Raw genomic sequence first — 23,348 nt, forward strand, 5'->3', positions numbered from 1 at the left:
GGTCCTTCTCACTCCCTCCTCAGAACATGAAATAAACCAGGGAAAGATCGTGAGTGCTGAGAAGAAGAAAATAAAAACAAGTAATAGAAAAAAGTAATAGAAAAGCAAAGAGATCAGTAAAAAGATAATTAATGACTGAAAAAACAAGTTCCTCCTTTGAATCCTTTGTTGACCTTGTTTAACAGGCACTGGCCTTCCCAATTGAAGTTCTGAATGGGTCTCATTACTCACATCACACAAGGGATATTTGGGGATGCTGAAAGAGTGGAAGTTGGGAGTTCTCAGTTTTCATCTATTTGGTCATCTCTGACCCTCCTCTGGGTTCACTCACCAGACCATTCCCACTCCACCTCAATCCTGCTCTCCAAATCAGTATTGCTCCTCTTGAACTTGGGTAAGGTCACATAAAATGTGATGTTTCATATCCAAAATAAATCCATAAATACACCTAGCCTCACTCTCTGGTATGTTTATAAGTATATTTATATACTTCAATGTACAGAAAAGGTAATGTGCCAGAAGCCTATTGCCTATATGCTCATTTTTTTTTTGTCTTGTGTTGCACACTAAAGGGTAAGGCATAAGGGAATCAGCAATACTTTCCCAACACCCTGTAAACGCCTGCCTACTCCTCCAGCACTAACATTCACTAAGATGCCAAGACACTCTCTCCAGTGATACGTTAGAAGCAGATACGAACAAACTCTCCTTGCAAGATAAAAACAAAAAAGGTCATCTGATGATAATGAAACCCATATTGATGAATTCACTACCCCAGCAAGTAAGGGAGATTTCTGCCAGGGACACATATGGGTATAGAACTTGAATGGTCAGTGGCAGGCTCTTGGCACAATTGGCCTTATTTATTTTTTCACTTTGCAAGTTTGTGTTACCAGTTAGAGTCTGCAAAGTGAAGAGCCATGTTGGTCTTAGTCACTGCTGTATCCTGAGAACCTCAACAGGGCCTGTCCTGCAGTTATTACTGAATAAATATTTGTTGAATGAATAAATCAGCTAGACAGAAAATAGTTCCTAAACCCAAAATTTTTTTATGATTTGTTAGGTAATTGTGAGCATACTATACATTAATAAAAATAGCAAGCACTCCTTAAGCACTAACACTATGTGCCCTTCAGTATTTTGAGCATTTTATATGGATTAACTCAGTTTATTTCACAACTCTAAGTAGCAACCATTATTCTACTTTTCTCATTTTACAGATTTCTGAGGATCTGCTATAGCTCTTAATGCCTCAGCTGGAGCCTGTTTCAATCCCTGGGGAAAGTGGTCCAGCTGTCCGCATTGGCACTGTCACACTAAGCTGTTTCACCTCATGCTGGTGTTATTTAAGTAGCTTCCCTACTGCCTTATGCATTTTATTGTCCTTTCCCTATCAATATTTCACAGGGTTATTTAGCTTTACAACCTGGCCAGTCCTTTGAATTATCCTATAGGAAACATAGACCCACAGGTTTTAAAGTTTAAAGTTTTAAGTACAGCAGTTTTGGGGACTAGTTCTCTTGCAAGTTTGAAGACTGAACCTCTAATAGATGCTAAGCCTAGCAAATGGGCACTAGACCATCCTCTGGTCATTAGCAATGTGCTGGCTGAGGAAGGCACGAAATGCTCCAATCCTCCTCCAAAAGACAACAGAAGGCCTCTCACCATTCACATCACTAATGACTGTGTCTCTGCTGAGGACTTGGGGAACTGGGACCATGTAGTATTAGCTCTTGATTTTTCATATTTCCATATATCTCTATATCCTTTGCCATTAAAAAAAAAAAAGAATAAACTTTGTATCTTGTTCCTGTTGGCTTCTTTCTCTCAGCTTTATTCCTGCCCCATGATGATGCTCAGGCAGAAGTCAAGACATTCAAAATATGGCCCATTCGCCTCATAGCCTCATTCCCTTTCAAGTACCCTGCATTCTACCTTGTGTGGTCCATTCTCTGGAGAATATGTTTTCATATCCTATCTATGTTCTGTGGTCCAGGCCCATTCCCCAGTTTGACAAGTTTATCTTCCTTGGTCTTCCTTACATTCTGTTTCCCTTCTTTGTTCACAATAGGACTTTATAACAAGGTGTCATGAGAAATATTTAACCAGTGAAGCCCACCATGAGTCCCCAAGCAGAACTGAGGAAGAGTGAAGTGGACATTGAGAGATTAAGTATACTATCAGTGTGACTAGTTCTACAACAAAGTGAAATGAATTATGATTGCTAGAATTTGAATCCCTACTCTCTGGCTTACTAACTTGGTGACCATCAAAGCACCTGCGTTTCATCTATAAAATGTTGATGTAACAATGGCAGCTACTTTAGAGGTTTGTGGAAATTGAATGAGATAATCTTTGAAAGCATTTAGCAGAGAGCTTGGCACATAGCAGGCTTTCACATTTAACTCATCTTGGTTCTTTTGTTTTCTTTGAAGGATGCACTTCATATTCTTCTAACTCTTAGGTATTCTCTGAGGATTGAGAAACAAAGACTCTTCAGCCACTAAACTTCTTCCTCCTTCTGCAACCTGGAAAGCCCCAGGGCCCAGAGCACAGAGAAAAATCAGTCTCTGGAGGAGTTACAGTGTTTGGCTGCTGGGCAGAGGCCAAGGGAAGCCAGGGTGTTCAGGGAAAAGTCAAGGTGTTTGAGAATCTAAAGGAGAAAGAGGACTCCCAAAGGAAGGTCTTTGAAAGTGACAATACTCCTCACCATGACTGTATGTTTTTCATCTTTGATCTTCTGTCACTTTTCTTGCTCCTCCTGAAGGGTCTTGTGCATAACCCTGTTATTTTGAGTGAAAGAAACATGGACACATCACAGGAAGTCAAACAGAGAAAACTCCAGAGATGTAGGTAACTGACGTGGGGACTGGGTGTTGGGCTGATGGTGTCTCAAGGACAGAGTCACTCTATAGAGGAGAATATAAACCCTAGATCTGTCTAAAGGGCTGGCCAGGCCTGTTGGGTACTTCTGATACCACGATCACCTTCTGGAAATGATGAGATGATGGGGGAGAGAGAGGGAAAAGGAAACACATGACTAGTTTGGCTCAAAGCTGGGAGAGAAAGAAGTCCAACCTTGGAATAATGGAGAAAGGGTTTTCAGGGACCAAAGGGAGTTATGAGAAAGAAACCAAGCAGTAGGACTGATTGGCAGTATGTTTATTTGTTAGTAGAGGGAAGCATAGGGTTATCATAAACACAAAGGATCCCTCAATGAGTCATGCACTACCGCTTTTACCTTTTAGACAATTTCAATTTGAATTGTTTATTCTACATTCCTTAAATAGGACTGAAAACTCCTCACATATCCTATCATTTAGTAATTGGAGTTAAGGGACTTGTCTAAACTTTTCTTTAGTGATTGGCTCTCCAGGTCTTCATGTGAATGTCTCTACAGGGTTGAAGGCAGAGGCAGGTTCTGGGTTGGAAATGTCTTAGGATTGCTTGGCCAGAGCTTTCTGAAGAGCATCTCAACAACTGGGAAGCAATTGTGTCTGTATCTTGATCTGGGTAGTGGCTATGTGGGTGTGTTTTTGTGTTCATTTTATAAAATTTATCAAGCTGTACACCAGAAATTTGTGTACTTTTACAGGTATGTATGTTATACTTCAATCCAAAAGTTAACCAAAAAATGAAGAAGCAGGCAGTAATGCTAAATGTTTTGGATACGTCAAGTAAAATAACAAATGAAAAGGAATCACAGGCTTGGCAACAGATCATTGATGGAGATCACTGTTGATCTTAGAAAGAAAATTTTCAATAGCAATAGATTAAAGAGTGAAAAAAAAAATGATGACCAACCAAACCAAAGTTCCTGTCATTTGAAAAGACTAATAAAATATGTAAACCTCTAGCAGTGCTAATTAAGAAGAAAAAGAAATGAGGGAAATACAAGCTTCAAGGGAATGAAAGTTATGAGGACCTAAAATTTGCCAGGGCTGGAGAGAGGAGGGATGGGTAGGACACCAGCTGAGACTGTCCTCAGAAGAAACGTGGATTTATACAGAGTAGGATCCAGGAGAGGAAGGTCCTGGATCAGAGGTGAGTGTGGGGAGGAGGGATTCTGGTTTCTTAGGCTTTTCTTCTGCTCTTTGTTCAGTGATTCTCAACTCTGAGTTTATGGCATCCAGAAAACACATAGCAGTGTTAAGGATATCCTGAATTATTTTTTCCACTCCTCACTATCATTCTACTACAAGAAGCTTTCCCTTGTCTTCTCATGATCTATCACTGAAGATGTCTCACCTAGTGACCATACACAGCAAGGTTCTTTTAATCTGACCATGAAGCAGAGCTCACTACTTTATTCAGTCTGTTCTATTATTAAGTATGTCTTACGTTTAGGTTTTTTTGTTGATGGTGATGGTGGTTTGTCTGTTTCAATAAAGACCACAATTTGCAATCGTATCCCAGAAATTTGGCTTTTTAGAAAACTTCTGGGGACTCTCACCAAGGCTGCTGTTGGTACCTGGGTGTGGAGTCAATCAGTGCTTGGTTCTCCAGGGGACAAATGGAAGGGGAAAATGTATGTCACAAGGTTAGTTTTGAGAACCAGGTGAATGCTTGTCTAGTGCTTGGTTAACAGAGAAAATGTTACTGCAGCTGATGGGATCTTGTGGGTACTACTCCATCAATGTGATATACCCAATTATTTGGAGAGGTGCCCATTCCCTGATGAGAAATTAAAAATGGGTAAGGACAGACAGTGACCAAGGGTAGGAATATGGGAACTTCTTAGCCTGGCATCCCCTTATCAGGAAATGATAGATAAAGGCAGGCTAATCTTGAGGCTTGGCAAATAGCTCCCTTCATTTAAGATGTCTGGAGGCTTGGAAAACAGTTCTTGGGTAATATATGAGTATTGTAAAATCAACATAAGTGATACAGTTGATGTGGTGACCCACTAGGCTGAGGCCTTGAGAGATGCAATATTAGAGCAGTAAAGGTTTGAGGAAGGAGAAGATCAATTGTACTTAATATAGTCTGATCCACACCTGTGACCTTGAGTCCAGATTTGAGACTAAGCCAAATATCCATTTTCCTAGGAAGAGAAATGATCTGATTTCTATGGAAAACAGTTGAAGCAGTAATTTAGCTTGGATAAAGGATATTTGTCATACACACTTTCACTCTACTCTTAATCCCATTTCAATTCGTCGAGGGTTGTTGCATGGCAGCAGAGGAGTTAACCACTCTTTGGCTTTCTTTTTAGAGATGGGATATTGGCAAATATAAAGAGACATGTACACAGAAGTGACGAAGAGAAAAACAAGCAAGGAACAAAAAGAGCCCCAAACAAACAAAGCAAAACCCTCAACTTGGGAACTGACCTACAATGGAACAGATTCTGAGCTCTTCATCACGGTCAGATTAAAAGAACCGTGCTGTGTATATTCACTGGGTGGCACATCTTCACTGATAAATCATGTGGGAAAAGCTTTAGGCAACGCAGGGTTGAGTTGTCTTTTTCTTTTTTTTTTTTTTAACTTGGCCTCCTTGTCACACATATCCATTTGAGTGTGCTTTTTAGAGCAATCTAGAACTACAGAATTAACAAATTTTTTTGTTTAGCTATATTTTTGTCAGCTATATTTTATTGAGCAACTATGGTACATGCATGATGATAAGCACTTTTAAATAGCTTCTCATTTAGAGATCAAAACATTTGTATCACTCATATTAGCCCCATCTTACTAAGGATCAAAATATGGCTTAGAGACTTGACCAAGGCAAAACAGCTAGCAAGTGTCAGAGTAGGGTTTTCAGTGTTGGGAGAATGTATCTAGAAACAAAGCTTTCAGCCACTTTTCTATCCTGCCTCTTGATGAAGTAGGACAACAACACATTCTGAGTGGAGTACATAGAAGTACGCAGCATTCTATTTCCATTTCTGTACTCTGAGGAAAGAGAAACTAGATGTTCTTTGAAGTTTGAACAACATCTCCAAAGCCTGAGTGATACCACCAGAAGGGCCCCTTGTAAGGAGTGGTTGGAGGAATGTGCACATGCCCAAACACCATATGAAATCATGGAAACCATCTATCTGAAGCTGGAAAGTAACTAAAGGGATATCACAGAAGAATGGAATGGTAGTTAACACTGATGCCTTATCTTCAGGTTTACCCAACTAGACTATTACACATTATCTAATATGGTAACACCTGAGTGAGGCAGATGGAGACTGAATGCAGCAAAAAACAGAAATCAACAAGCTCCTGGCTGTGCAGAGTAGTGCACATCTGTCCCATCAAAACTGGCTGAGACCACTATATATATTTTTTTCCATTACCATAGTTGAATTCCTGACTATCAGTCTCGGGCTAGATGGACACATGGGAGTCACAGGTGTTAAAGGAGCTGGAAAGACCTCGATTTGAATCTCAAATTTACCACCCACTTGTTATATGATCTTGGATGAATATTTAATCTCATATTCATTATATCAATTGTCTTGTATGGAATGGACATTGTCCTATTTTACAAATGGTTAAACACACTTAGATTATGAATACTACACTTTCCAAGATAGTACTCTTACATACTATGTTCACTAAAGAGTGCTTTCCTTTCTCAAGGATAAAGCTTCCTTGTTGTTTGTAATGTCTTGGTAGTTCACCATGAAGAGTTATCCATATTGAAGAATCATAAAAACCTATTGGAGTGTTCATCTGCAAAGGAGCCCTAAATTTTTATCTGTAGTTATTTAACGTCTTAATTGAACGTAGCTCAATAGGAAATCCAGGCTGAAATTAAGAGAAGCCTGGGATTCTAAATATTTACAGATGGTTTATTATATCCTATGGAAAATTATAATGTTGTTCTCTAATGACCTTATTTTCCTGAAGCCATTAATATGTTTCTTCAATGAGAAGGATGCTTCATCTATCTTTTGTCTAGACACTATACTAAGGATACAAAATGTGACATGTTCAACCTCAGGAAGGTCATGGTTTCATTCAACACATTAAATATTAGGAACTGAACATAAAAGATAGAAGAAAAACTCTTTCCTCTGATTTCTCATTCATTCACTCATTTAATTGTTTGCTATAATGAGTACACATATCTTCTTCTAATGGACTTCTGCACCACAGCTATGGGTCACACATTTGGTATAAGGTGTAAGGTTACAAACAAAACAGACAAGAGTGAATACAATAAAATCATATGTAGAATATTGGAATTGTCAATTGAGGTCATTCAGATATCAGCATGGAGATTCTATAAAGGCTCAGAAGGTACCTAATTTCCCTTTGGCATGGAATGGGAGAGGAGGTAGAGCAGAGAAGACTTCCCAAAGGAGGTAAACAATGAGCTGATATTTGAATTATAAATAGAAATTGGTAACGGAAAAAATACCGAGGAGGATGGAAGGTGGAGTAGAATAACTTTGTCAGATGTCAGTTTTCTGATCCTGTGGTCCACCGAGCTAAGAATACCACCAGGCTCTCCCACACCCCAACCGAGAACAAGTCTCACAGAATTGCATCCTTTTCTTACATCATTTTATGCATTAACAGGAAAGCAGTCTCATCTATGATGCTGGGGCCACACTATAACCACACAATGAAAACCCTTGCCACCTTCTTCCTTGTGGGTATCCCAGGTCTGCAGTCTTCACATCTTTGGCTGGCTATCTCACTGAGTGTCATGTATACCATAGCCCTGTTGGGAAACACCCTCATAGTGACCATAATCTGCATGGATTCTACTCTACAAGAACCCATGTACTGCTTCCTGTGTGTTCTGGCTGCTGTGGACATTGTTATGGCTTCCTCTGTAGTGCCCAAGATGGTGAGCATCTTCTCCTCAGGAGACAACTCCATCAGCTTTGGTGCTTGTTTCACTCAGATGTATTTTGTCTATGCAGCCACGGCTGTGGAGACAGGGTTGCTGCTGGCCATGGCTTTTGACCGCTATGTAGCCATCTGTAAGCCCTTACACTACAAGAGAATTCTCACTCCTCTGGTGATGATAGGAATGAGTGTGGCCATCATCATCAGAGCTGTCATACTTGTGACTCCATTAAGTTGGATGGTGAGCCATCTACCTTTCTGTGGCTCCAATGTGGTTCTCCATTCCTACTGTGAGCACATGGCTGTGGCCAAGTTGGCATGTGCTCACCCCATGCCCAGTACTCTCTACAGTCTGATTGTTTCCTCCATTATTGTGGGCTCTGATGTGGTCTTCATTGCTGCCTCCTATAACCAGATTCTTCAGGCAGTATTTGGTCTTTCCTCAAAGAACGCCCAGTTGAAAGCATTAAGCACATGTGGCTCCCATGTCGGAGTTATGGCACTGTACTATTTACCTGGGATGGCATCCATCTATGTTGCCTGGCTAGGGAAGAACACAGTGCCTTTGCACACCCAAGTGCTGTTAGCTGACTTGTACCTGGTCATCCCCTCCACCTTAAACCCCATCATCTATGGCCTGAGGACTAAACAAATACGGGAGCGAATATGGAGCAGGCTGATGCACTGCCTCTTTGACCACACCAACCTGGGTTCATGAACACAAAGTCTGCTAAGACCTTCAGCATTCCAGCCAACTTCAAAGATGCCTTTCAGATCTGTGGAGCTGGTTTCCTTTACCTGGTGCCATAGGAGCTCTAAGATGAAGCTCTGAAGGATAAACTTGTATAACTTTTCAATTTCCACAAAGAATCTGAATGAAATGATTAATTTTCTGACAATATTTTTTTTGTGGAAGTTTTTTTTTTTTTTTGGTGAGGAAGATCAGCCCTGAGCTAACATCCATGCCAATCCTCCTCTTTTTGCTGAGGAAGACCAGCCCTATGGCCAATTTTCCTCCTTTTTTTTCCCCAAAGCCCCAGTAGATAGTTGTATGTCATAGTTGCACATCCTGCTAGTTTCTGTATGTGGGACGCCGCCTCAGCATGGCTGGACAAGCAGTGCGTCGGTGTGCGCCTGGATCCGAACCCGGGCCGCCAGTAGCGGAGCGCACGCACTTAACTGCTAAGCCACAGGGCCAGACCCTCTGACAATATTTTTAATGGTTTCAATCAACTAGTGTCTCAATCAGAGAGAAGTGTGGGCAGAATGTATAGATTTGGGGTTTTTCTTTTCTTAGCTTCTGATCTATATTTCCAACTTAATATCCTAGCAGTACCTGAGCAGAAGAAACCAACTGCTTGATCTCCCTACACCTGGCTGATTTTCTCAGAATTGTTCATCTCCTCATGTGTTATATGGAAACAGGTGTTAATATATGACCCTGCCGTCTGGCCCATTGATGAACCCACTCTATTTCGGTTATGTGCTCTCAGCTGGACCAGAGTCCTTCTCCAGTCAAAATGGATTCCAGTTTATCTGAGGAGATATATACTTGGATCACTGATGGCGTCCATTTTGCAACACATGAACTTAGAAAGAAAAACCTGTTCCACAGCAAGAGAAGCAAATTAGAAAAATGGGTGAAGAAACTGAATCTCTGATTCTCTGGTCCCAGTTCATTTTGGACACCCAGGTGCGTTGTTATTACGTTCTGTAAAACACCTCTACATCTTTTAATATATTCCCCACTGTTCAGCTAGTTGGACTCAGTGTACTAATCACCAGCTTTTGTTTTTAAGCAACAGAAGTAAAGACAATGTGAGTTTGGTTTTTGACATCTTTCTCTTTGCTTCCTAGGCTTGCTTGTATAACTTACCTGTAAGACACAAAAGAGAGTGATCAAATACAACACACATCTTTCTTCCTCTGGACACCTCTAAGGAGGTGTGCCCTGTGATGTAAAGGTCAATAGAGAAGAATATAAATAAGGAAGTTGAAATGTCACTACTCTCCCCCAGGTCACCAGATACTTATTTCGTTTTTGCTTTTATTTTTCCCTTTCAGAAAGTCTTAAACTGAATAATCAGTATATGTTAAAAGAAAAAGATTTCAGGGCCGGCCCCGTGGCTTAGTGGTTAAGCGCGCGCGCTCTGCTCCTGGCGGTCCGGGTTCGGATCCCGGGCACGCACCGACGCACCGCTTCTCCGGCCATGCTGAGGCCGCGTCCCACATACATCAACTAGAAGGATGTGCAGCTATGACATACAACTATCTACTGGGGCTTTGGGGGGAAAATAAATAAATAAAATCTTTAAAAAAAAAAAAGATTTCATATGTAAGAGATACATATAATTGACTGTGGTACACTGGAAAATCTTAATAAAAGATAATTTTCCAATTGTATTGATACCAAGCTATTGTACCTGAGTCTTAATATTGCCTTTCTACTGATGGGGGAAACAATGTTAATTCAGAAAGTATTGAAAATTAAATAAAATAGTGAATGGAAAGCACAAAAAGAACATGGAAACATCGTATGTACTTAAAAAGTATACCAAATATATTTCTAATTCCATAATTTTAAGGGTTAATTTTAGGCACTATTGAAACTGCAGTCCTGTGTGGATCAGTACTCACAGGATAATTCTTCCAAACAGATCTGTTGCTTAACAACTCAGCATCCACCCCTTTTGCTAAAGTTGGGTTTGTTTACCTACGAGAATGTATTCTATTTCTGAACACAAGTGGGGTACGATTCAGCCTTTAAAACTCTGATAATGATGCACTGAGTTGCCAAAGAGTAGTAAAAAAAAAAAAAAAACTCTCCTCCCCTTGCAAGCCCCTGACATAGAAACAAATCAAGATCATGACGTGGTAAGCATATTTGATAAGATATCCATTTTGAAAAGTCACACTATTCTTTCTCCATAAGCAACCCAAAAAATTATGTCCATTAAATCAAAGAACATTAGATACGTTAAAGAATCGATGTAAAACAACGAAAGTATAGTCCAGCCTGAGTTAATACAGAAATTTCTTCCCAGAATTTCCATCGGAAGAAGTCTGCCCTGCCAGCTTTGTGTTTCACTCACATTATAATCCCTGAAACTAGCTGGGAGCCACTGATGATACTCAAATATTGAACCACATACTTCCCAGAGTGGACTGGTTCCCTGCCGTGGCTACTCTGAAACAAAATGTCCTGTGCTTCTCCCAATACATTCAGATTCAACTCCTGCCCTATCACAAGAAGCAGTATGTGCTTCTTTAACCAGTGCCTGGGACCCACAGTAGACTCTCACTGTTTGGAATTTAAGAGATTACAACCAGTGGTCCTTGAAAAAGAGTGAGACTGGATTTCCTGTGGGGAGTTGTGAACCCAAGGATTTGCCCTCTGTCTTTACCTTTGGCAGGACCCAAGCATCTCACTATTTTAGTGGCCTTCCCCTTCAAGGCTCAGGCATTGCACCTCTTGGTTTCTCTGGTATTAAAACAAGGATGAGCAAAGCTCATCTCTGCCTTGTAGTGAATGATCCCACCAAGTCTGAGGTGTCACCCCAGGCATTGCAGGAAGTGGTGCAGGCACTCTAACCTCCACATGGCTACCTGCCCCACCCCTTCTGGACCACTTTGAAATTATCCATCAAAGTAGTTTTTGAACAGGATTATAATTAAGTACCATCCAGTTTTTCACGCCCCTGAGGCAAGAAGAGCTTACTCTTGTTTTGATTCCAGGCATATGAATGAAAGTTCCCTCACTTAAATATTTATACATGCGCGCGCGCGCACACACACACACACACACACTAGACTGGGGCTACAATGGTGAACCAGACGAATAAGGTCCTTGTCTTCATGGGGTTCTTAGAAGGCAAGAGTAATCAACTACCCTAGAGAAAAAGGATTTCATATACTTAAGAACTTTAGTCTCCTTGCTTGGTCTTCAAATCAGAGAATATAAAATAACGTGTTTAACCTTGTAATTCTTCTAACAAGTAATCATAGCACCCAAATCAGCTTATAAACGTAAAAATAAATAAATAAATAACACGTTACAAATGGAGCCATTTCAGACATTAATTCATTCTAAGTTTGAATGAATTTATCACCTAATAATCTTTTGCTAGGAAACTTCCAAGATTTGTCCTAATAAAACCACAGTAAAAGAATAACACTGACTTGGCCTGTAGCCTCTTCTGCTAAGTGTCCATGGACATAACTGGAAGCACTTTCTCAAGATCCATTTCTCAACTCTATAAACAATTCCCCAGGGAGTCCCCACACACAAACACACATGGTCCCTCTAATGTAGGTCATTTCAACCCTTTGCAAGACCTGGTCTGTGACTGACTATTTCATTCTCCTCCAAGCAGATGATGGAAACTTCTCCCCTTCTACTGCTAACAGTCAAGGAGCAACCTAGAAGCATGGTGGATAGAGTGAGTTTATTTCTCCATTTGGGCCCATTTTACCTCCTTCATATGTGAACAGCCAACACAACGAAAGCAGAAAGATGATTTTTGGTAATCTTTATTATAGGAATTACTTTGCCTTTGCCTATACCTAACCTTGTATCCATTTTGCTGCCCAATCCTAACCCACCGTCACTACCTTCAAGTGTAAACTACCTCAGAGGTTGTGTTACAACATCACGGTGACAATATGTAATGGACATACTGCAGCCCTTGCAATAGGCAAAGCCATTAGTTCTCATATGCTTGCCTTGCAGTTTGTTTCCAGCCACAATCATCCCCACGTCATAAACTTCAGTCCTGTAATGAATTATTTTTGCCACATACAACAATCACTTTAACATCAAAAGCCCATATATATAGTCTTAATTCCCTTGCATATAATATATGGCCCCCAAACTGGCGTTTTGTGCCTAGTCCAATTTCTTCTCCCCACCCTTCCCTCCTGCTTTACTCCTTCTCTCATAGATTTAGAGAAGTATTCTGTAGTCACCAGAACCATGAAGACTCCCTTTGTGATATAACAAGACCTGAATTGCAGCCTAAACAGCTTGTAGCTGAGCCATCTTTGTAGAGCATTTGTTATACATTTTTCTCTTTACTATTTCCATTCTCTACCCTAATGTCACTATCCTCATTCTAATCCCAAGACAAACACATATAACAGATGCACAATATATTACTGTGGCTGGCGTTTGTCATTGGCATGGGCACCTGTCTAAAGGGCTCTATACTGTCAGGAGAGGCCCTAAGAAACAAAGGCCCTGCTGTCAAGATGCTGGCTGTCAGAAGGTGAAACAGGCAAATTCTATGGCTTGCCTTCCTCCATCCCTGAGAAAGGAACAACAGTATCAGATGGAACTGAGATCTTCACTTCAATCTTGTGAGGTAGGAGAGTATGCAGCTACTATACCCACTTTTCCACTGAGGACACCTGAAAATCTTTCAAACAGGTGGGATGTTTCAGATCCAAATGTAATGAATGACATACAGACATGTGACCTGAGAAGCGAGTTTGTCAATCTTGTTTCATTTGAATATGAGAAATACTTTATAATCTTTACAATCTTCTTTCAGCAGCTTTGTGAGAAACAACTTGCTGCATGAAGGCCATTTCAGTTTCTTCATCCGTCAAGTGAAAATAAGAAGGCTCACAGCGTTTCTGATCCTGACATTCAGAGAAAAGGGCAAGACCAGGACACAGGTCTCCTTAGAGTTTGAGAGCAATCTGCCCAGCTCTTGCTCAGATTGGGGATGGCAACCGAGATGGTGGGGGCAATGCTGCTAAATTAGGAGGTCAGAAAGCTGGGGTCAGTTTTGGGTTGCTCAGAAGCAGCAAACCTCAGGTGAAGCATCCTCTAACTGGTCTCAGCACAGAAACCAGCTCTGGACACGGACAGTATTCTCTTGGTTTGTTGCTCAATCCTATCCAAAGGGTTTCCTGAACGTTGGATCTACTTCATCATCATCACTGACTTAATCTTGGCACCAACAGGGATGGGGAAGAGGGGCATGAGCTACAGAAAGGACAGAGTCCTGATTCTCAGACCCGCTCTGATCTTCACCATCAGCCCTGCCAGGTTTCCCTCATACAGGCGCACTGCTTATTTGGCTGAGCTTCAGTATTTCCACATGAGTGGTTAGAGACAGACTTTGGCCTAGTGGCAACAGACCAGTAGTTCAGGCAGAGGAATCCCTGGATTCCAGGCTCAGCTCAGTTCAAGGGGACCCTTGTCCTTGGCAGGGCTCTCCAAAATTCCTGCAGTCCAGGTGAAATTCCAAGGCCTCTGGCTAGGATGGGGCCTCTCTCAGTCGTCCCCATCCAGGGAGCAAATGGTCAGAGGAGCGGTGTTGTTGGCACCAATGCTGTAGCAAGGACTAAAATAGGGTAGGAGGCGCCCAGGGAAGGGATAGTGGGGGAAAGTAAAAATGTGGGAGCCATTGTCAGTCACATTGTAGAAGGAGATATCATGGGCCTCATAATCCAGGAAGACTCCCACCCGGCGGGGAGGGACTGGCAAGGACAGGAGGGGGTATTCATCAGTGCCTGCCCGGTACTCATTTCCCTTCCTCAGCCTTATCACCCAGAATCCATAGTGGGGGGATAAATAGACCACCTCCTTCCGGTCTACATTTTCCTTACACACGCCCAGGCCCCATTCAGACCTGTCTCCCACCTCCACCTCCCAGTAGTGGCAGCCTGAGGAGATGCACTGGCTGCCCAAAACAATGTTGTAGCGGTAAAATCGCTCAGGATTGTCTGGCAATTTCTGCTTGGTGTCTCCATAGCGCACACATTTTCTGTCCTCAGACACGATGAGGCGGGAATAAGCAGTGTCTGGATCCAGGCGCACGTCAGCTAGGAAACAAAATCCGGGATGGTAACACTGATACAGAGCCTGATCTGATACAGTGGTACACCGTATACAGATACACTGATACAGCGGCCATGGGTGAGCTCTCCCCGATAAATACAGCCACAGATTTCTCAGTGATGGGGTGGGGGATGGATGGGAAATCCATAAGGCACTGGACTATATTATTTCTCTGGAAGGGTCCCTCCCAGTGCCCATCACAATCTCCCCCAGCATTCATTACCTGCATATGTCTTCAGGACCTCTCTTAGCCCCAGCACACGGCAATCCGTCTTCAGTTCCAAGGAGACTGGTTCTGGCCGCTGCAGGCTCCAAGACTTGCTCCTAGTAGAGGAGGGGTAAGCCTTGGGGCCAGAAATCCTGGCTCTGCCACACAGGACTTCCCTTATGGCAAGGAAGAGGGGTTTGGCCAGGGACATCGTAAGTCGGGTGACCCCGCCCAGCAACACCAGGCCAAGGAGAGAGGTGATGAGTGTTTGACAGAGCCCAAATGGTTTGTGGCACAGAGAGGAGAGCACTCGTATTCCTGTGCTGTGGGAAGGGTTAGACGTGCACTTGACATCAGGAGCGGAAGAGGAGTGCCAAAGAGGAGAAAGGCTGATACTCAGAGCTCAGAACATAATGGAGACATCTGCAGTCTTTTTCCCTCCTTGGGAGATCTACTTGAAACTGTGAATTTTATAATTTACTTGAAATTCTTATTGGTAATATGTGAAATGAATTTGAGCAAGTACAAAGAAGAAAAAAAGAAAGATGAACAAAGCTTCTTCAGCCAATACAGCAAAAGTGGGAGAAGATTATGGACCAGCACATGCTTTTCAGCAGGTACTGGCACATATTCCTTCCTCTTCTGGGTCTGGCCAGGACCGATTTTGCCTTATGGGGCTCCCAAGGGCTGCAAGGATGGGAACATACCTGTTTAAGACTTCCTGAATACCCTGGAAGGAGAAAAAATAAGCAGCACCTGAGTATGCGCTATTTCTTGCAGGGACCGGACAGACACCGAGCTCTGGGAGGGAGTTTCCCTAAGGGAAAGGGCTGCAGAGAGCAAGGCTGGAGAGAAGGCATGCAAAGGTAGAGGGGAGAAGCCTACAGGAGGGGAGCATGGCAGGCCAAGCTCTGGTTGGACTGTCCAATTTCAGGCTTCATCTCAAGACTCTCAGGCCAGAAGGTGGGTGATGCCCCATCTAGGAGGCTACAACTACAAGGGGCCGGGTCACCCACCCACCTAAGGATAGAACAGAAGGCATTAGCAAGGAAGTGTAAGGGATCTACATGTGTCTCACAGGCCCCACTGAAGACCAGGGAATCCTCTCTCCTGGAGTCCCAGGCTATTTTCAGCTCTCACTCAAGGTTCTCAGGGAAACCTGCTACTCACCTGCAGCATCCAGCGGACAGGCCTCTGAGACCTCTCTTCCAGCTCCGCAATCATCCTCCACAGGACCCGGCTCTGCTGCAGGAGCTCATTGTGATTCATCTCCAGTTTCCGCATGGTCTCCCCCTCCTCCTGCTCTAGGCTGGCCAGAGCTGCAGCTGCCTCTACCTCCAGCCGCCGCCCTGGTGGCTGGTTTTTCTGTAGTAATCGCCGATACTTCTCAAACTCCCACATGATACTCTGCTTTCGGGTTTCCACCTGTATCTGCAGAGCCAAGATCAGAAATCAGCACTGATATTGTTCGTGTAAGGGCCATCCAGGATTAAGGACACTGTCATATGCATACACATTGGCTCTGGAATGTTCTGGTACCAAACATGTGCCTGGCACTTTACATGCCAAGATAAAGGATACTATTTTTCTGACCTTTCTGTTCCCACAGCTCAGTACATGCTTCTGGGTACCTATACCTACTCTCATCGACCCCAGTAGGGCCCAGGTTATTATCTTGGTACTATATGCTCTAGACTATTTTCTATTTTCAGAATAATATATTCTATTTTCAGAATAATGACCAGAAGCATTACACTTAAGCCTCTAAGGCAGTGTAACCTAGCTACACTGTTAGATGCTTTTGCTTCTCATTCATATTATATCAATCCAATATGATGTTTGAGACTGGTTCAATGTTACCTTTTATTGATCAAAAGTTCTGAAAGTTTGGAAGTTATGGGCCTCAAATTTATTTCAGAGGTGATTTTCTAATATTTTAATAACTTAACTTTTAGTAAATATGCTCTAACTGGGGAAAGAGAAACAGAAACCATGCTTTACTAAGCATTGTACAAGTGATACCACTGTGAGCTAAGGCATTAGTGAGGTGCATACTTTTCCTTGCTCACATATGTGGACACAAGTGCAGAGGTTATCCCTGTATCACACTCAAGAAACCTGAATTGAGAAGTTCTATGGCCTGCCTGAAGTCCCATGCCTGGCAGAGAAGCTAGTATGAGGACCCCTGGCCATCTAACTTCAAACCCCACGTTCAGCCTCACAGAGATGAGGAGGCTTCCATGGGTTAGCTCCAGGACAACACAGGGACCACACAAGCTCCTTCCCCCAGGTGGCAACCTGCCTTCCAGTTGGCAGTTCGTTTCCTCTCACCAACTTCCAGCTTCCAGGCCTCTTCTTGCTCCTTCCTCAGATGTTCCAGAGCCTCATGCAGTTTCCACTGAAAGAGATAAAAACCTCATGAGGACACCTTGGGCAGCCTGAGTTGATAATGAGGCTTCCTAGCATAGGTAAGTGACGGGGATACAAGTGTCCCTCAGAGGATGGGCCAGGATGAATGCTGGGAGAAAAAGGAATGCCACAGAGGGAGCAGATTCCTGCACAGATGACATCCAAGGTAACTTTTGATTTGAGAATCATTTCCACTCCCACATTCTCTAAGTTTCTGTAAAGTAGAAAAAAAGGTCCATTTCCAACCTTGCTAGAAAACTACTTTGGACTTTTCCTCTCAATGCCTCTTGTTATCCTTATCTGCCTTGTTATGCTATGGACTCCTAAAATCTTCATATTCAAAGAGTGGTCCAAGCAATGTGTAGCAATAGCATCACCCAGGAGCTTGGTGGAGATGCAGAATCTCAGGCATCACTCCAGACCTCTTGAATGAGAATCCAAATGTTAACAAGATCCTTGGTGGTTCAAATGCACATTAAAGGTAAGAAGCACTATCCCAGAAGACTAATGCAAGAGATTACTACTAGACAGCATAAAGTATTTGCGGGGAATCAGAATTGGCCACCCCAAAATGTGTCTCTTTGCCTTGTCTTGATTATTTTTTAGAACAAAAGCCTCTAAAAGAAACTTGGACATTCCCCCCTAACTGCCTGAAACGGTTTAAAATAAAAGGCCTTTTTTTAAGAAATTCTTCTCACATAGGAAAATAGCTAGTTCACAGATTTGTCTTATACACTAACCTTCTAATCTGAACTTCAAGAAAGAGAATTAAGACCAGTACAGATCAATGGATCACAGAATCATTGGGATAAGGACTGTGATAAAGATGTGTCAGCATTGACATTTGAGGAAAGAGCTAGAAGCTGGAAGTTGATCAGGATAGCTATAAAAGGAGCAGCAGGTACGTCAGAGATGACTTCCCCCCCCAAAAAAATGCTTGGTAGAGGAGAAAGAATACCAGCAGAAGAGCAAGAAGACCAGAGCCCTAACTTTTCGTCTTCCTTTAACTACCTCAACCTAAAGTCAGAAGCGGCCTGACAAGGTCAGATTAGATAATCTCATTCAACCCTAAATGACTCAGCCACGGTCGCTTTTAGCTTTAAAACCAATGAGCATGATCTCAAATCTCTAAGCCTCAGTTTTGTCTATAAAAAGATGGAGTTGGGGCCGGCCCGGTGGCGCAAGCAGTTAAGTACGCGCGCTCCGCTGTGGAATTCACCGGTTCGGATCCTGGGCGCACACCGATGCACCACTTAGCAAGCCGTGCTGTGGCGGCATCCCATATAAAGTGGAGGAAGATGCCCACGGAGGTTAGCCCAGGGCCAGTCTTCCTTAGCAAAAAAAAAGAGAAGGATTGGCAGATGTTAGCATAGGGCTGATCTTCCTCACAAAAAAAAAAAAAAAAAAGATGGAGTTAATGTGGCTCACCCAATGTCAAATGACTATTTGTGACCTTGCCAGGAGGAGTTCAGTTTCTGACAGGTGCAGCCTTAACTACCTCATGCCCAAACTCTTTCAAGGAACCTAAAACCCCAGCTAAACCAAACTGTATGGAAAGCATCATTGGGTTAGGCATTCAGCCATATTGGGATTGGGGATGGGGTGTGGAAGTGGGAGGGAAGGAACTCAAGGGAGGTCATAAGTTCAAGGAGAGAGTGGCTCATGTATCAGGTACCAGGGAGCTGTGGGTGTGAAGAGCCAAAGAAATGAGTCTCATTTTGTCCCTGGGGCCCCAGGTCAAGTCTTTTATCTAAAGATAGCCAAGTGAGGGGCAGAGGAGAAACTGGGGTGTCTAGCCTCCATCTTCTACCTTATACTCCCAGGTGACATCCTCCATGGGCACGACACTGTGGGTCTCATGCTCGGGGAACCGGCTGCAGGCCTCACACATGATCAGGCCATCCTCTTTGCAGAACACCTTCAGCTGTTCCCTGTGGAGCTCACACACATCCCCCTTCCACCCCATTCCTGGGTGCAGCCCTAGCAGACGGACTTTTTCTACAACACTGGCCAGCTGCCAATTAGGCCGCAGGTTCCTTGGCTGCACAGCAGCCCGGCAGAGAGGACATGTGTAACCACAGTTCTCAGATTCTCCTGGGACCCCCCAGAGTCGAGAGAGACAACTGTGGCAGAAGCTGTGGCCACAGTCGATGCTCACGGGCTCCCTCAGGAAGGTCATGCAGATGGGACAGGCCACTTCTTCCATAACGGCTTCTACCAATGCTGCAGGATCCATGGCTCCTTCTCACACTCTCCTCAGAACACGAAATAAACCAGGCAGAGGTCATGAAGCCTGAGCAAAAGAAAATAAAAACAAGTAAGAGAAACAAGTAACAGAAAAGCAGAGAGATCAGTAAAGGGATAATTAGTGACTGAAAAAACAACTTCCTCCTTTGGATCCTTTATTGACCTTGTTTAATCAGCACTGGCCTTCCCAACTGAAGTTCTGACTGCATCATATTACTCATACCACAGAAATATCTGGGGATGCACAAGTGAGTAGATGTTAGGAGTTCTCAGTCTTCATTCATTTGGTCTTCTCTGACCAGAAATACCCTTAGCCTCGCTCTCTGGTATGTTTAAACATATAAATATATATCTCAAGGTACAGAAAAGGTACTATGCCAGAAACCCATTGTCTAAATGCTCAATTTGTTTTCTTGTGTTGCATACTGAAGTGTAAGGTGTAACGGAATCAGCAATACTTACCCGACACCCTGTAAACCCTGGCCACTCCTCTAGCACTAACATTCACTAACATGCCAAGACCCTCTCTTCAGTGATATGTTAGAAGCAGGTATGAAGAAACTCTCCTTGGAAGATAAAAACAAAGGTCATCTGATGATAATGAAACCCATATTGATGAATTCACTACTCCAGCAAAAAACTGAGATATCTGCCAGGGCCACATATGAGTACAGAACTTGAATGGTCAACAGCAGACTCTTGGCACAGTTGGCAATACTTATTTGTTCATTTTGCAGGTTCATATTACTAGCTAGAGTCTGTAAATGGAAGAGCCATGTTGGTCTTAGTCACTGCTGTATCCTGAGCACCTCAACAGTGCCTGTCCTGCAGTTACTGCTGAAAAAACATTTGTCGAATGAATAAATCAGCTAGACAGAAAATCGTTCCTAAACCCAAAATGTTTCTATAATTTGTTAGGTAATTGAGAGCACATTGTACATTAATAATAATAGCAAGCACCCCTTAAGCACTTACACTATGTGGCAGGCACTATTCTGGGGGTTGAACACGGATTAACTCAGTTTATTTCGCAACCCTAAGTAGAAACCATTATTCTACCATTCTTATTTTACAGGTGCTTAGCCTGGGCTCCACCATTCTATCTTGGGCAAATTACTTGGCCTCTCCAGCTTCAAGATATAACAAAAATTCAAGAGGAGAGAGAAATCACTGTGGTTTAAGGGTAGAACAGTAAGGCTTCCTGAAGGAAGTGGGGCAGTAAGTAGATTTTGCATGGCTGTCTGTTATGGGGCATCAGGAGGTCCTGCCTTCTCACTGGCCTCACTCCTTCCTACTTTTCCTCCTCCCACTATCACTACCAAACTGTAGGATCCAGTATCCTAGATCCTAGTTCTACTAAATCACTAACCTACTAAAGAGCCTATCCTGGCTCCTCAGGACCCAGTCCAACAAGAAGCTCTCTCTCTTCACCCTGAAACAGCACCTGTGCTCAGTCAAGCAAGGGGAGAAACTTCCACACTTTCCTGCAGACCCCATGTCCACTCATTCTACCCCACTTGGCTTCCTGCTCTTCTCCCAGCTTGAAATGACCTCTCCACGATCCTGCTCTTAACATCATTTGAATGATGTATCGTGTATGAGCATCATTGTCTTACTTCCCACACTAGAAGTTTCATGAGGAGACTGACATCATCTGTTTTATTCGCTACTATATCCCAACGCCAAGAACAGTGCCTCAAATATTTTTGAATATATGAGAATTAAATGTAAATGCTGATATTAGATTGGAAGTGGAAGAAGTGTCAATATCCTCATCTAACACAGAGGGGCACCAAGAACTACCACCTAAAGCTGACACAACAACAGGTTGATATCTATGATTTAAAGCTACAAGGATCAACGAAAGAATGAAAATAGCAACTGAAAATTGAGAACATGGTGGCAGTAGGGAAGTGAGGTAAGGAAATGTCAAAATGATAAATCAAGAAATGCAGTGGAAGTACATTATTTAGATTTAGTAAGCTCATAAAAAGATCTAAACATGAACAAGTTAAAAGTGGTGGATTTAGGGGCAGGTAGCTATTGCTCTTTGAATGAAAGACCTGCTTTATTGTTTTATTTTTTATTATACATAAATTACTTCGACAAAACTTCTATTATTAAACGTTTAATTGCTTTCACCTTGCATTTGGCCGAGAGGAGAGCCAGTCTGGGACACACATTTGAAGGGAGGGGGCGGAGCCTGGAAGACTCGAGAGGCGGGACCAGAGCGGGGAGAAGGGAGGCGGGGACCTCCGGGCTCCGCCGCACAGGGGGATGGTAACCTCCTGGCCACAGGACTCGGGGCAGGGCCCGAGGGCAGAGGGCGGGTGGGGGCGAAGTAGGGTGAGCCTGCAGGACCTCCGACTTCAGAAAAGGCACAGCTGTCTACCCACCTCCCTCCTCAGCCCAGACTAGCGCCCCGCTGCAGAAACCCAAAGTGGAGAGGCCTGGTTCCCACGACCGAGCGTCCGCAGCGTCAGAAGCCGCTGGTCCGGCAGCGCAGCACTTACCGCCAGCGCGGAAACGACGGCCCCAGCAGCGACCCGCTCGCCGGCCTCTGCCGCAGGACTCCAAGGCCCCGCCCACAAGACTGGAGCCAGTGACCGGCGGGCACGGCCCGGGCGCCAGAATCCGCCCGGCCCGGACGTCTTTGTGGAAGCAGCCAATCACAGACAGGGATCCGGGCAAGCCTAGCCAATCGGAGATGGCTACGGGGGCTGCACACGCCTCTCGGCGTGCTAGTGTTTTTTCCCCGCCCTTCCCCCCACTCAGAGCCCCTGAAACCAGTCCCAGGACGGGTCGGAGGGTTCATCGTCCTGAGTGTGGCTACTCAGGCCGGGTGTTACTGGAGGCCAAGTTGGCTCTTGGCCAAGGAACCCCTTCAGTCTCCGGCTTCCGTTCCTGCTGACTAGTGGCTTTTTAGAGCGAACCTTGTTCTTTCAGGGTAATAGCGCTAGACCTCATGCTGTTCATTTGCCAGTTTTCCACGTCAAACCCAGCAGCCTATGAGTTCAGCCATGTCTGGTTCTGTGACCGAAGTTCGCCCCGAGCTGGGCACAGATATACAGTGGACTCTGCGGTTTCCTGCAAGATGAGCGACCTCTCCTGGATCCAGACTGCAGATATTGGGTTCTCAAAAAAAAAAACAAAAAAAAAAAAAACAAGAAGAAAAACAAAAAGAAAAAACCTCCTGAGTTTTCCTGGCAAACTCTTATCCTTCAATACTTCAGCAGGCAGCTTCTCATCACTATCGCCGCAACCCACCTTTAGAATTAGAGGCAGATACGGGGCACTGGTGGAGTAGAGGTGGACTCCCTGGTCGGAAACTGTTTCAGAAACTGACAGTGTTTGTCCACAACTGGTACTGTCCCTCACTCAAATACACAGACGCAGACATGGACACACACAAACTACTACTGAAGGCAGTGATTTGGGTTTTTCTTTGTACTCCCTGTACCTTGTCCTTTTCCTGATACTTAGGTGTTTACTAAATCAGCAAATTAAAACACATTCTGTCCGCATGGAAAACGACCAGGAAATCCTCCCATTGAAGCCCAGTTCCAAATGATTTCATTGTTGGGGCTGATACTTTTTGAATCCTCAAACTGATGTCAGGGCCCAGGCCATGGTTGAAATTCTGAAGGGTGAAGTCTAGAAAATTCTTGAATCAAATGGGGCCATGAGCAAAAAAGGAAGAATAAAAGAGGTAACTGAGGTATGAGCCAGACCCTCTATCTCACCTGGATCTGGAGAAATGGCTGCCCTCACAGAATAGTGAATGGATTAATTGAAACAAGCCACTTGAAACATTATTGAGCATCAGCTTGTTGTAACA

At 43.6% G+C, this 23,348-nt stretch overlaps 2 protein-coding genes across 3 annotated transcripts; one reads left to right on the plus strand and one right to left on the minus strand.

Moving 5' to 3' along the window:
* The first annotated feature begins 7,524 nt into the window (after positions 1 to 7,524).
* On the plus strand, positions 7,525 to 8,517 carry LOC131408718 (olfactory receptor 52I2-like). Its single transcript, XM_058545766.1, has one exon. The coding sequence runs from the start codon at positions 7,540 to 7,542 to the stop codon at positions 8,515 to 8,517; it is 978 nt and encodes a 325-aa protein (XP_058401749.1). The 5' UTR covers positions 7,525 to 7,539.
* A 3,078-nt stretch (positions 8,518 to 11,595) lies between these two features.
* On the minus strand, positions 11,596 to 22,095 carry TRIM68 (tripartite motif containing 68). Of its 2 annotated transcripts, XM_058545753.1 has the most exons (7): positions 22,024 to 22,095; positions 19,074 to 19,556; positions 17,157 to 17,252; positions 16,025 to 16,285; positions 15,562 to 15,584; positions 14,870 to 14,970; positions 11,596 to 14,630 (listed from the first exon to the last, which is right to left on the minus strand). In XM_058545753.1, exons 2-7 carry the CDS (start codon positions 19,497 to 19,499, stop codon positions 14,080 to 14,082), a joined length of 1,458 nt encoding a protein of 485 aa, XP_058401736.1. In that variant the 5' UTR covers positions 19,500 to 19,556; positions 22,024 to 22,095; the 3' UTR covers positions 11,596 to 14,079. The 2 variants fall into 2 exon arrangements, with proteins under 2 accessions (XP_058401736.1, XP_058401737.1); XM_058545754.1 differs by lacking the exons at positions 19,074 to 19,556; positions 22,024 to 22,095 and having other exon boundaries at positions 17,186 to 17,252.
* Between the last annotated feature and the right edge of the window lie 1,253 nt (positions 22,096 to 23,348).

The sequence above is a fragment of the Diceros bicornis genome, chromosome 7 (genome assembly GCF_020826845.1).
Source record: "Diceros bicornis minor isolate mBicDic1 chromosome 7, mDicBic1.mat.cur, whole genome shotgun sequence".
NCBI classification, from domain to species: domain Eukaryota; kingdom Metazoa; phylum Chordata; class Mammalia; order Perissodactyla; family Rhinocerotidae; genus Diceros; species Diceros bicornis.

Bases quoted from the DNA above. Each gene is read 5' to 3' on its own strand.
- LOC131408718 (XM_058545766.1), top strand. From the start codon at position 7,540: ATGATGCTGGGGCCACACTATAACCACACAATGAAAACCCTTGCCACC.
- TRIM68 (XM_058545753.1), bottom strand. From the start codon at position 19,499: ATGGATCCTGCAGCATTGGTAGAAGCCGTTATGGAAGAAGTGGCCTGT. The intron at 16,286-17,156 runs GCAGGTTGCCAC...TTGGCTCTGCAG, and splicing joins AACGAACTGCCAACTGGAAG to ATACAGGTGGAAACCCGAAA. The intron at 15,585-16,024 runs GTGAGTAGCAGG...TTCTCCTTCCAG, and splicing joins CTGTCCGCTGGATGCTGCAG to GGTATTCAGGAAGTCTTAAA.